The sequence below is a fragment of the Oncorhynchus clarkii genome, chromosome 23, assembly GCF_045791955.1.
Source record: "Oncorhynchus clarkii lewisi isolate Uvic-CL-2024 chromosome 23, UVic_Ocla_1.0, whole genome shotgun sequence".
Taxonomy (NCBI): domain Eukaryota; kingdom Metazoa; phylum Chordata; class Actinopteri; order Salmoniformes; family Salmonidae; genus Oncorhynchus; species Oncorhynchus clarkii.
Window position 1 is genome coordinate 2,405,368 of NC_092169.1, and position 13,995 is coordinate 2,419,362.

Here is a 13,995-nt window from a genome sequence, read left to right on the forward strand (position 1 = left end):
GGTACTACGGTGTTAAATGCTGAGCTGTAGTCGATGAACAGCATTCTCACATAGGTATTCCTCTTGTCCAGGTGGGTTAGGACAGTGTGCAGTGTGGTTGCAATTGCATCGTCTGTGGAACTATTGGGGCAGTAAGCAACTTGGAGTGAGTCTAGGGTGTCAGGTAGGGTGGAGGTGATATGGTCCTTGACTAGTCTCTCAAAGCACTTCATGATGACGGAAGTGAGTGCTATGGGGCGGTAGTCGTTTAGCTCAGTTACCTTAGCTTTCTTGGGAACAGGAACAATGGTGGCCCTCTTGAAACATGTGGGAACAGCAGACTGGGATAAGGCTTGATTGAATATGTCCGTAAACACACCAGCCAGCTGGTCTGCGCATGCTCTGAGGACGTGGCTGGGGATGCCGTCTGGGCCTGCAGCCTTGCGAGGGTTAACACGTTTAAATGTTTTACTCACGTCAGCTGCAGTGAAGGAGAGCCCGCAGGTTTGGGGAGCGGGCCTTGTCTGTGGCACTGTGTTGTCCTCAAAGCGAGCAAAAAAGTTATTTTGTCTGTCTGGGAGCAAGACATCTTGGTCCGCGACGGGGCTGGTTTTCTTTTTGTAATCCGTGATTGACTGTAGACCCTGCCACATACCTCTTGTGTCTGAGCCGTTGAATTACGACTCTACTTTGTCTCCATACTGATAATTGTTTGATTGCCTTGCGGAGGGAATAGCTACACTGTTTGTATTGGGTCATGTTTCCGGTCACCTTGCCCTGGTTAAAAGCAGTGGTTCGCGCTTTCAGTTTCGCGCAAATGCTGCCATCAATCAACGGTTTCTGGTTTGGGAAATAAAAGATCCCATATGCATAAAATATCTCCATATGCACGGAAAGCTTATTTCTCAAAAAAAAATTGCACAAATTAGTTTACATCCCTGTTAGTGAGCAATTTTAATTTGCCAAGATAATCCATCCACCTGACGGGTGTGGAATATCAAGAAGCTGATTAAACAGCATGATCATTACACAGGAGCACATTGTGCTGGTGACAACAAAAGGCTACTTTAACTTCTTTGTATTTTTTTTTGTACCATCATCTTTGAAATGCAAGAGAAAGGCCATAAAGTATAACTCCAGCATAGATGCAATTTAGATTTTGGCCACGAGATGGATTCAGTGTATATGCACAGTTTTAGACTGATCCAATGAACCATTGCATTTCTGTTCAATCAAGACTGCCCAAATGTGCCTAATTTGTTTATTAATAACTTTTCATGTTCAAAATTGTGCACTCTCCTCAAACAATAGCATGGTATTCTTTCACTGTAATAGCTACTGTAAATTGGACAGTGCAGTTAGATTAACAAGAATTTAAGCTTTCTGCCAATGTCAGACATATCTATGTCCTGGGAAATGTTCTTGTTACTTACAACCTCATGCTAATTGCATTAGCCTACGTTACCTCAACTGTCCCGTGGAATGAACACCGATCCCAAAGAAGTTAAGTACTTTACACAACTGATCAAATGTGACCACTAATGCTGTCTTCTGGACTGACATAATTGTAGGCATAGTCAAAGAGGAAAGGCTATTAAAATAAAAAATGTACACTTTTCAGTAGCTTGATAAATGAAATGTGCAAAGTTGTCATCAAGGCAAAGGGTGGCTACTTTGAAGAATTTCAAATAGAAAATATATTTGGATTTGTTTAACACTTTTTTTGGTTACCACATTATTCCATATGTGTTATTTCATAGTTGTGATGTCTTCACTATTATTCTACAATGTAGAAAATAGTAAAAATTAAGAACCTGGAACGAGTAGGTGTGTCCAAACTTTTGACTGGTACTGTAATTGCAGTTGAAGTAGCCTATAAAATACAATATGCTCTTGTCACATGTAGAGGGAAAGTATAGAAGAGTCTCCAAATATGCCTACCAATCTCCTTCCCAATCTTCTCCCTCTCTTTATGGCGTCTGGAAATGCTGTCTCGTAATTTTTTCAGATTTTCCTGTGACAAAAAAATATTTTCTGAATTCATGGAGGTAGTATTTCAGATAATCATTGTACACCCAAAAGCTAGGCCCGGGCCACAGAAAATATTGGTTTCTTGTGTTCTGCCAAGAGATGAGTATTAACTATAATCTACTACTGTACCTGTTGATAGCGCAGAGACTGAGATCTCCTATCCTGGTCCAACTGCCAGGTCTTGAATTCCTGCACAGCATCATCCACACTCAGGACCCCCACCTTCACTTTCTCCTGCAAGGCTATGAGCTGCCTCTGGCCTGGGGTCTTCATTCCAGCATAAGGGTCGTGGGAAGAGGAGGTGGCCCCTCCGTCACTCACAGGCCTCACTGGAGGTTTGGAGTCACATACATTGTTAACTAATTAGTGGAGAAGCTGTGATTCAGGGCAATGTGCAATGCATAGAAAATACAATCTCAAGTGATGTTCAATTTGATATGTACCTGTGTTTGATGGGACTTCTCTGAGGTTCCTCTGTGGATTTGATTCTTCATTTCCCGAAAACACTGTGAAAAGCATAGTCATTCACCTGGACCTTAAATACACCGCTGGTTTGGCGACTTATGCACTAGCTAATAGCTTTGGAGAACACTTGTGCTGTTCAGTCATGTACCTCTTGAGATGTAGGTCTTGGACTCCTCAGGCTCTGGAAACGTTACAGGTCTCGGAATTGGAGCTGGTGGACGGTTTAAAATGTCTGGGATATAGGTCGCATTCTCGTCCACCATGTCATAGATTTGATCTTGAGCACACATGTTGTAAGGGTCTTCCTCCTCAAACCCCTCTGGTTCTTCCACCTCTTCATTAGCTGTATGCTCCCCAACTTGGGCCACACCTGCATCAGGTTTCCCTTAAAAAAGCCACACAATTTGTTGAAAAAAAGAGTACGTCCACAAGTCCAATTACAGTACAATGCAGTACAGTATTTTGTAGTGAAGTTTAGACAACTGTTAATTGCCCCTTGAGCCAGATGTGAATGCTCTGGGGACATCAACTTACCCAACCAGTTTAAAGACAATGAGAACCCCATCAAACATTGAGGGCCCATAAGCAGATAATTATAGTGCATTCAGATTATATTCAGACACCATCATCAATCTACACTCAATACCCGTAATGACAAACACAAACAGGTTTTAGAGATTTTTGCAAAGTTAATAAAAATCTAAAACGGATATATCACATTTACATTTAAGTATTCAGACCCTTAACTCAGTACTTTGCTGAAGCACCTTTGGCAGCGATTAGAGTGGAGTCTTCTTGGGTATGATGCTACAAGTTTGGAACACCTGTATTTGCTGAGTTTCTCTCATTCTTCTCTGCAGATCCACTCAAGCTCTAGGAGGTTGGATGGGGAGCATCCCTGCACAGTTATTTTCAGGTCTCTCCAGAGATGTTTGATCGGGTTCCATTCTGGGCTCTGGCTGGGCCACTCAAGGACATAAAGAGACTTGTCCCGAAGCCACTCCTGCATTGTCTTGGCTGTGTGCTTAAGGTCATTGTCCTGTTGGAAGGTGAACCTTCGCCCCAGTCTGGGGTCCTGAGCGCTCTGGAGCAGGTTTTCATCAAGGATTTGTCTGTACTTTGCTCCGTTCATCTTTCCCTCGATCCTGACTAGTCTCCCAGTCCCTGCTGCTAAAAAACATCCCCACAGCATGATGCTGCCAACACCATGCTTCACCGTAGTGATGGTGCCAGGTTTCCTCCAGATGTGATGCTTCCCATTCAGGGCAAAGAGTTCAATCTTGGTTTCAACAGACCAGAGAAACTTTTTGCTCCATGGTGTGAGTCTTTATGTGCCTTTTGGCAAACTCCAAGCAGACTGTCATATGCCTTTTACTGAGGAGTGGTTTCCATCTGGCCACTTTAGCATAAAGGCCTGATTGGTGGAGTGCTGCAGAGATGGTTGTCCTTCTGAAAGGTTAGGCAACTCTGGAGCTCTGACAGAGCGACCATCAGGTTCTTTGTCACATCCCTGACCAAGGTCCTTCTCCCCGATTGTTCAGTTTGGCCAGGCAGCCAGCTATAGGAAGAATCTTGGTGGTTCCAAATTTTTTAGATGAAATAACCTTTCAGAAGGACAACCATCTCTGCAGCACTCCACCCATCAGGCCTATATGGTAGAGTGGCCAGAAGGAAGCCACTCCTCAGTAAGAGGCACATGACAGTCTTTCTTGAAGTTTGCCTAAAGGCACCTAAAGGACTCTCAGACCATTAGAAACAAGATTCTCTGGTCTGATGAAACCAAGATTGTATTCTTTGGCCTGAATGCCAAGCGTCACGTCTGGAGGAAACCTGGCACCATCCCTACGTTGAAGCATGGTGGCAGCATCATTCTGTGTGGATGTTTTTCAGCGGTAGGTATTGGGAGACTAGTCAGGATCGAGGGAAAGATGAACAGAGCGAAGTACAGAGAGATTCTTGATGAAAACTTGCTCAGGACCTCAGACTGGGGCGAAGGTTCACCTTCCAACAGGACAACGACCCTAAGCACACAGCCAAGACAACGCAGAACTGGCTTCGAGACAAGTCTTTGAATGTCCTTGAGTGGCCTAACCAGAGCCCGGACTTGAACCCGATTTGATACAGGTGTGCAAAGCTTGGAGCGTCATACCCAAGAAGACTCAAGGTTGTAATCTCTGTCAAAAGTGCTTCAACAAGTACAGAGTAAATCTGAATAACTTCATAAATGTAATATTTCAGTTTTTTTATTTGCAAAATGTCCAAAAACCTATTTGTACTTTGTCATTATAGGGCATTGTGCATAGATTGATGAGAGAAAAAAACATTTCATACATTTTAGAATAAGGCTGTAACGTAACAAAATGTGGAAAAAGTCAAGGATTCGGAATACTTTTCGATTGCACTGTTTATCGATATCCAACGATATCAATATCATATTGAATAATCGATATTGGTTTCCACCATTAGTATTTTGTCAATTTACCTTGAAAGAATTTTCTAAGTATGCTTTCTTCTGGGTTATGCGACTCTCCTAATGCCTTCCCCATGTCCTCATCTGAGGGAAATAAATATTCAAAGATAATAGTAATCCATCATCATCGTCATCATCGTCATCATCATCAAAGGGAAATGGTACTTCATGTAATTAATCATACATAGGTCTTCCATGTAGTCTGGGCTTAACCCCATCATGGACTCATAGATGTCTTCTTGGCACCCGGGGTTTAGGGAATATTTCATGATGATATCTCGAGAGGAGTTGGACGTGGACTCGTACACGTCCTCATCTTCTTTAGCCGAGATGGACTCTTCGATATGAGACTTCAGCATGTCAGCCGTCTCCTACATACAAGATATCGTGCACATAGTCTTAGTCTTCACTAAAGATATGATTTCACAAAGTTACCACAATAAGATTTACCGGCGGCTGTTATTCGAAATCATTGTTGTGCAATCCAGAGCATTTCCCAAAATTGAGATCACACTAGAGAGATACAAGATAAACACATCACTGAATGAATATACTAACAATGGACTTACCACAAAGTCGTCCATGAACTGTCTCAGGTCAGAGAAGCCGCTCCTCTCTGCCAGTGTATTTGGGTAGTCTCCATTCTTATTCATCACGCTGTAGGCCTGCAAGGCACCTGGACACTGTAGCAGGACTGTGGTAAGCTTCTTCAGCCCATACTTTGCAGCAAAATGAAGCAGAGTGGGAAGCTCCTGCTTTTGCTGATCTGAGTGACAAAAACAGTCAAATGTGATCTATTCCACTTGTTATGAACGTTCTTGAAGACTCAACCTTCAGGATATAAGTTGAACTTGATAAAAAATAAATGTTCCCAATTCACCTAGAACACAGAATGTATTGACCTTTTGGACCTTGGATCATATCCCTGGATGTCAACGTAACTCAATGGGGATAAGATTCTTGGACTCTTAGATAAAAAAATGATTTGATAGCATTTCTGAATGTCCAGATAACATTTTTGGATGTGCCAGATAAAAGCAGGTTACAGCAGGTAACGTAGTTCATCAGTCATTTGAAAAAAATCACATTTTTGCAACTTATTTTTCTTGAAGTATCCAATTTCATAAACATAACTGTCTGCTTTAGGATGGATTTATATCCAGTGGGGAGAACAAGTATTTGATACACTGACGATTTTGCAGGTTTTCCTACTTACAAAGAATGTAGAGGTCAATTTTTATCATAGGTACACTTCAACTGTGAGAGACGGAATCTAAAACAAAAATCCAGAAAATCACATTGTATGATTTTTAAGTAATTCATTTGCATTTAATTGCAGGACACAAGTATTTGATCACCTACCAACCAGTAAGAATTCCGTCTCTCACAGACCTGTTAGTTTTCCTTTAAGAAGCCCTCCTGTTCTCCACTCATTACCTGTATTAACTGCACCTGTTTGAACTCGTTACCTGTATAAAAGACACCTGTCCACATACTCAATCAAACAGACTACAACCTCTCCACAATGGCCAAGACCAGAGAGCTGTGTAAGGACATCAGGGATAAAATTGTAGACCTGCACAAGGCTGGGATGGGCTACAGGATAATAGGCAAGCAGCTTGGTGAGAAGGCAACAACTGTTGGCGCAATTATTAGAAAATGGAAGAAGTTCAAGATGACGGTCAATCACCCTCGGTCTGGGGCTCCATGCAAGATCTCACCTCGTTGGGCATCAATGATCATGAGGAAGGTGAGGGATCAGCCCAGAACTACACGGCAGGACCTGGTCAATGACCTGAAGAGAGCTGGGACCACAGTCTCAAAGAAAACCATTAGTAACACACTACGCCGTCATGGATTAAAATCCTGCAGCGCACGCAAGGTCCCCCTGCTCAAGCCAGCGCATGTCCAGGCCCATCTGAAGTTTGCCAATGACCATCTGGATGATCCAGAGGAGGAATGGGAGAAGGTCATGTGGTCTGATGAGACCAAAATAGAGCTTCTTGGTCTAAACTCCACTCGCCGTGTTTGGAGGAAGAAGGATGAGTACAACCCCAAGAACACCATACCAACTGTGAAGCATGGAGGTGGAAACATCATTCTTTGGGGATGCTTTTCTGCAAAGGGGACAGGTAAACTGAACCGTATTGAGGGGAGGGTGGATGGGGCCATATATCGCGAGATCTTGGCCAACAACCTCCTTCCATCAGTAAGAGCATTGAAGATGGGTCGTGGCTGGGTCTTCCAGCATGACAACGACCCGGAACACACAGCCAGGGCAACTAAGGAGTGGCTCCGTAAGAAGCATCTCAAGGTCCTGGAGTGGCCTAGCCAGTCTCCAGACCTGAACCCAACAGAATCTTTGGAGGGAGCTGAAAGTCTGTATTGCCCAGTGACAGCCCCGAAACCTGAAGGATCTGGAGAAAGTCTGTATGGAGGAGTGGGCCAAAATCCCTGCTGCAGTGTGTGCCAACCTGGTCAAGAACTACAGGAAATGGATGATCTCTGTAATTGCAAACAAAGGTTTCTGTACCAAATATTAAGTTCTGCTTTTCTGATGTATAAAATACTTATGTCATGCAATAAAATGCAAATTAATGACTTAAAAATCATACAATGTGATTTTCTCTCACAGTTGAAGTGTACCTATGATAAAAAATTACAGACCTCTACATGCTTTGTAAGTAGGAAAACCTGCAAAGTCGGCAGTGTGTCAAATACTTATTCTCCCCACTGTACATCCGACTATGAATTAAGATGACTGTCAGAGTAAATTTAATGTCACAATCTGTAATTAATATAAGGCATAGTCTGTAAAAGTTCCTGTAATTAAATGGTAATGCCAAAGAAATAAGAAAATAACTTATACGTGGCTTTTGGGCTTGCTTACTACAAATGTATTAAACTGTTATAACCCAAATTGAACGTTTGTTTTTCTTCATTCTTTATGTTTTAGTGTCTTTTGATTCCCAATATATAGGGAATTTCAATCAACCCCTATTTTTAAATGGAATTGACACCAACTCTGCTTAGAGCCACTGTCTGTATTTTTTTCCCCATTAAAAAAAAAAGCAAGAACAGTTGCGCTTTTCTGAAATAATTCCCTATTTCTTCTAAAATAAATTGAAATTAAAATAATAAAATGTCTCCACTCATTGTTATTGGATTTCATGTGAGCTTGATGCATCTTTCTACTGGAAATTTGGGCCACTCTCCAGCAGCAAACATATCTAATCATTCAATGTTTGAGGGGTGCCCTCCACCAACTCTTTTTTCAGCTCTCGCCATTGGTCATGTATGTGATTCAGATCTAGACTCTTGCCACTCCAGAACAGTCCAGCGTTTCTTTTTTTAACAAATCCTGCATGCTTTTGATGTGTTTTTGGGGTTGTTATCCTGCTGGAAGACCCACAAACTTCAACAGAGACAGTTTGCAGACATGGGTTGAACATTGACACTCCGAAACTTTTTACGTTGCTGCTACTCTCTGTCTATCATATATGCATAATCACTTTAAATATACATTCATGTACATACTACCTCAATTGGCCCGACCAACCAGTGCTCCCGCACATTGGCTAACCGGGCTATCTGCATTGTGTCCCGCCACCCGCCAACCCCTCTTTTACGCTACTGCTACTCTCTGTTCATCATATATGCGTAGTCACTTTAACCATATCTACATGTACATACTACCTCAATCAGCCTGACTAACCAGTGTCTGCATGTAGCCTCTCTACTTTTATAGCCTCGCTACTGTATATAGCCTGTCTTTTTACAATTGTTTTATTTCTTTACTTACCTATTGTTCACCTAATACTATTTGGCACTATTGGTTAGAGCCTGTAAGTAAGCATTTCACTGCAAGATCTACTACACCTGTTGTATTCAGTGCACGTGACAAATACACTTTGATTTGATCATCTGATGATTTCATGATGTCTTGCACACATTCAAGGCTTCCAGTACCAGAGGCAGCAAAGCAACGCCACAGCATTATCGAACCTCCCCCATGTTTGATTGTAGGGTAGGTGTTCTTTTCTTTGAATGCTTCATTTTGTTGTTGGTAAACAAATCATAGAAAGACTCCACTGCTGAAGGAGACAGAACCTGATTGAACTCAAAACCCCACCTAAAACAAGCCTAAATCCTGGGGAACATGTTCTGTGGACCAACGAAATGAAATTAGAGCTCTTTGGCAATACAGTGATTACTGACAGACAAATGAAGCATTCAAAGAAAATAACAACCTCCCTACAGTCAAATATGGGGGAGGTTTGATAATGCTGTGGGGTTGCTTTGCTGCCTCTGGTACTGGGAGCCTTGAATGCGTGCAGGTGTTTTGGAGTCCAATGTTCAACCCGGTGTCCAAAAACTGGATCCCCATTGAAGGTTATGGGTTTTCCAGCAGGAAAACGACCCCAAACGCACATCAGAAAGCACCCAGGAATGATTCAGTAAGAGATGCTGGACTGTTTTGGAGTGTCCATCGAATCACATCCAAAACTTATGGCAAGATCTGAAAACGGCAGTTGGAGGGCACTCATTAAACATTGAAGAATTAGAGCAGTTTGTTGCTAAAAAGTGGGCCAAATTGCCAGTAGAAAGCTGCAGTTAACAAGACGCATTTGTCTGTATTTATCTTGGCCAAAGGCTGTGCAACCAATTACTAGCTCCTGGATGGCAATAATATTGCAATGTCATTTACCTTTATTTTCTCAATTAAAATAGTAAACTTAAGTTTAAAAAAATGTAATGTGGAAAATCCAATTACAAGGTCTGATGTTTAAATGTCAACTTATTTTATAAGAAATAGGGGAAAGTGCAATGGCGCCAATATATTTGGCCGCAACTATCACTTGATTTGAAATAATATGATAAAAAAAATGCCTGACTGAGATTAGTTGAATTGTTTGAGGAACTCCCTTTACTCTCTTGTGAAAAATCTACAACAATGTAGTGTAAGTATTCACTAGAAACTAGCTAGCACATGGTTTTTCCATACAACAAAAACGCGCAATAGCAGTTACAATAGAACTGTTAAGTGTGTAGACAAGCAAATGTATCATTCCATTATATTTTCTGGTCAAAATGTAAAGCACTTACATGCAGCCATATTGTCTTTCTCAATCTGTCTGATTCCAAACACATGAATTCCACTTGCAGGAATCCTGCCTTTTAACGAGTCTGTCAGCATATTGTCAAGTGACTCTGTGGCATTGGATGTGATATTGAATGCCTAGAAACATAGAAATGAACAACACACTATTGAAGGAAATAGAATATGTTCTAAAGAATTGAAATAGAAATGTTTTTTAGGTTTCCTTGAAGCTTTAGCCTGTGTGAAATGCAGTGCAGCCTCCAATTAAATATTTAGACATTTGACATAACTGCAGGCAACAGGAGATGGCCTCTTAAGCCCTTTTAATTACAGCGTATTCGCCATATGTTAGCTTTCAGTCAAACTGCACAAAAACGAAAGCGAAACTTAAGTTTAGGCAGTAATTCTAACTGGCTAAGGTTTGGGATAGGGTTAAAACACAAAATGTGTGCTTATCACTGGGATGGAACCCCCGATGCTTGGGGCCGTAGCTTTCATTTTAAGCCCATCCCCAGCACCTTGGCTTGTTGCAAGCCTAGTAAATGGTAACAGGGACTCGCATTTGTGGCACAAATCCCATTCAAGTTATGGTACCGATATTAGCGTTTTTCATACATCATGTTCAAATCATCTAAAACTGATTTTTGTTGAGCTTCACAATGATTTTGAGATACTTTCGGATGATTTGGACAAAATTCTAATATCGGCACCAGGACTTGGATTTGGCACAAATGATAAAATGTTAGAATTTGGAAACAGTGCCATAGAAACTTAAACAAAGCATGGATTGCTGTCAAACCTTGTCCATACACTGCTTACAGGGTTAAGAAACAAATATGTAATTTTGTATTTTGGGTGAACTATCCCTTTCAAAATCAATTATTTTGAGGTGTTGAAAACAGAGTTTGTCCGTCTTCAGTATTCTGTTTTCACTCTATACTGAGAACTCTCACCTGACACATAAAGTCCATGGGAGCAGCTGCAAGTTCAAGGTAACGACTGACTTCTCCCATGGCTGTGTAGTATGTTACAGGCCTCAAACAGACTGGTGAGTCGTTGCCATGCAGAGTGAGTGACACCTCTCCTGCTGGCATATCTGGTAAAGATAACATTTATCTGGGTTAGCATTATTTATCTACTGTACATAATAGTGGCTGGCAAATCACTTCAAGTTATTCACATTTGTCAAAGAAATGTCCACAATAAGAATGTAATAGTGAAATAGAATAATAAGTGAAAGTGAAACAGAAGTCTGGGTAAGCGGTCAACATTTTTCTCTATAGCTTTGCGATCGAAAGTCTAAAGGTTAGCCTACTTACCAGGCGCATTAACACTAATGGTGTATTCATTCTCCAAAATCCCTAAAACCCGTTTTGCAGCTGAATCTTTAGAGGAAAACTCCACCTCCATTTTCAATTGGTTGTCCAGTTTATTTGAAAAGATTATGAAAATAGTTGCATGGTCCTGTAAAACATGTACAGTCATCATGGAGACATCAGACACTGGAAGCAATTGTATTCTAGGCTTAATATGAGTTGGCAACAAAAAAAACTGCACTTGCAAATAAAGTTGCCCTGGGCTGATTATAATTTGAGTGTAATTTAAGTGTGCGCCTCGATATGAATCAAGAAATAATCAGACAAATTTACACTTATGACAGTATCATGTACATTGCCTTCAGAAAGTATTCTTCCCCCTTGACTTACCTTGTTGCGTTGCAGCCGAAATTAAAAATGTATTAAAAAAAACAATTCTCACCCATCTACACACAATACCCAATAATGACAAAGTGAAAACATGTTTTAGAAATGTTTTCAAATTTATTGAAAATGAAATACAGAAATATCTCATTTACATAAGTATTCACAACCTTGAGACCTTTTAGAATCACATTTGGCAGCGATTCCAGCTGTGAGTCTTTCTAGGTAAGCCTCTAAGAGCTTTGCACACCTGGATTGTACGAAATTCCTACAAAAATTCTTCAAGCTCTGTCAAGTTGCTTGTTGATCGTTGCTAGACAGACATTTTCAAGTCTTGCCATAGATTCTTATATTTAGCCTTGTGTTTTAGGTTATTGTCCTGCGGAAAGGTGAATTTAAACAGACTGAACCAGGTTTCCTCTAGGATTTTGCCTGTGCTTAGTTCTATTCCGTTTCTTTTTATCCTAAAAACTCCCTAGTCCTTGCCGATGACAAACATATCCATAACATGATGCAGCCACCACAATGCTTGAAAATATGAAGAGTGGTACTCAGTGATGTGTTGGTTTTGCCCCAAACATAACACTTTGCATTTAGGACATATTAGCCAATTTCTTTGACACATTTTTTGCAGTTTTACTTTAGTGCGTAATTGCAAACAGGATGCATGTTTTGGGGGATAAAAATGTTTCTGTATAGGCTTCCTTCTTTTCACTCTGTCATTTAGGTTAGTAGGACAGTGGCAAACCATCCTTCAGGGCAAGGCTCTGCCCCACCTGTTTATGAAATAAATAAACAAATGTTTTATTAAATACAGTCCCAGTCAAAGGTTTTTACACACCTAGTCATTCCAGGGTTTTTCTTTATTTTTACTATTTTCTACATTGTAGAATAATAGTGAAGGCATCAACTATGAAACAACACATATGGAATCATGTAGTAACCAAACAAGTGTTAAACAAATCAAAATACATGTTATATTTGAGATTCTTCAGTAGCCACCCGTTGCCTTGATAAAATCTTTGCACACACTTGAATGAGTAGGTGTGTCCAAACTTTTGCTACTGTATATATATTGTTGTTGCCTGTTTTGCATGTTATTTTGGCATCAATTTGTTTCACATATCAGTTTGCAAACAATGTAGTTAATAGTTGATAAAGCCGCAAACAAACATGGTCTCTTTCTTGAGTAAGGACGCTCCAAAATGCAGGTGTTTCAGCCTAGATCAGTACTTTCTGTGGTGGAGGGGCTGCCAGCGAAAGTACAGAGCATAGGCGTTGGAAATCTTCTCTAGTTGCGCAATGATTGGCTCAGTGTTCTGTCACTCATGGGGACATTACGTTTCCCCCAAATCCACAGGAAGAGCTAAGCAGTTCAAGCCCCATTGGGTGGTGTCATATACACTGCTCAAAAAAATAAAGGGAACACTTAAACAACACAATGTAACTCCAAGTCAATCACACTTCTGTGAAATCAAACTGTCCACTTAGGAAGCAACACGGATTGACAATACATTTCACATGCTGTTGTGCAAATGGAATAGACAAGAGGTGGAAATTATAGGCAATTAGCAAGACACCCCCAATAAAAGAGTGGTTCTGCAGGTGGTGACCACAGACCACTTCTCAGTTCCTAGGCTTCCTGGCTGATGTTTGGTCACTTTTTAATGCTGGTGGTGCTTTCACTCTAGTGGTAGCATGAGGCGGAGTCTACAACCCACACAAGTGGCTCAGGTAGTATGGCACATCAATGCGAGCTGTGGCAAGAAGGTTTGCTGTGTCTGTCAGCGTAGTGTCCAGAGCATGGAGGCGCTACCAGGAGACAGGCCAGTACATCAGGAGATGTGGAGGAGGCCGTAGGAGGGCAACAACCCAGCAGCAGGACCGCTACCTCCACCTTTGTGCAAGGAGGAGCAGGAGGAGCACTGCCAGAGCCCTGCAAAATGACCTCCAGCAGGCCACAAATGTGCATGTGTCTGCTCAAACAGTCAGAAACAGACTCCATGAGGGTGGTATGAGGGCCCGACGTCCACAGGTGGGGGTTGTGCTTACAGCCCAACACCGTGCAGGACGTTTGGCATTTGCCAGAGAACACCAAGATTGGCAAATTTGCCACTGGCGCCCTGTGCTCTTCACAGATGAAAGCAGGTTCACACTGAGCACATGTGACAGACGTGACAGAGTCTGGAGACGCCGTGGAGAACGTTCTGCTGCCTGCAACATCCTCCAGCATGACCGGTTTGGCGGTG

General features: G+C 41.5%; 1 protein-coding gene across 3 annotated transcripts in view; it reads right to left on the reverse strand.

Annotated features, from left to right (window-relative positions):
* Positions 1–13,995, reverse strand: part of LOC139381176 (phosphoinositide-3-kinase adaptor protein 1) — a 32,260-nt gene that overhangs the window by 12,922 nt on the left and 5,343 nt on the right. For all 3 annotated transcript variants that reach the window (XM_071124570.1, XM_071124569.1, XM_071124571.1), the window contains 10 exons: positions 11,366–11,510; positions 11,000–11,142; positions 10,052–10,184; positions 5,515–5,711; positions 5,130–5,316; positions 4,958–5,029; positions 2,624–2,860; positions 2,454–2,516; positions 2,140–2,339; positions 1,921–1,993 (listed from right to left, as the gene is read on the reverse strand). In XM_071124570.1, coding sequence (XP_070980671.1) covers positions 1,921–1,993; positions 2,140–2,339; positions 2,454–2,516; positions 2,624–2,860; positions 4,958–5,029; positions 5,130–5,316; positions 5,515–5,711; positions 10,052–10,184; positions 11,000–11,142; positions 11,366–11,510 — 1,450 coding nt within the window. The remainder of the gene's footprint in view (positions 1–1,920; positions 1,994–2,139; positions 2,340–2,453; positions 2,517–2,623; positions 2,861–4,957; positions 5,030–5,129; positions 5,317–5,514; positions 5,712–10,051; positions 10,185–10,999; positions 11,143–11,365; positions 11,511–13,995) is intronic.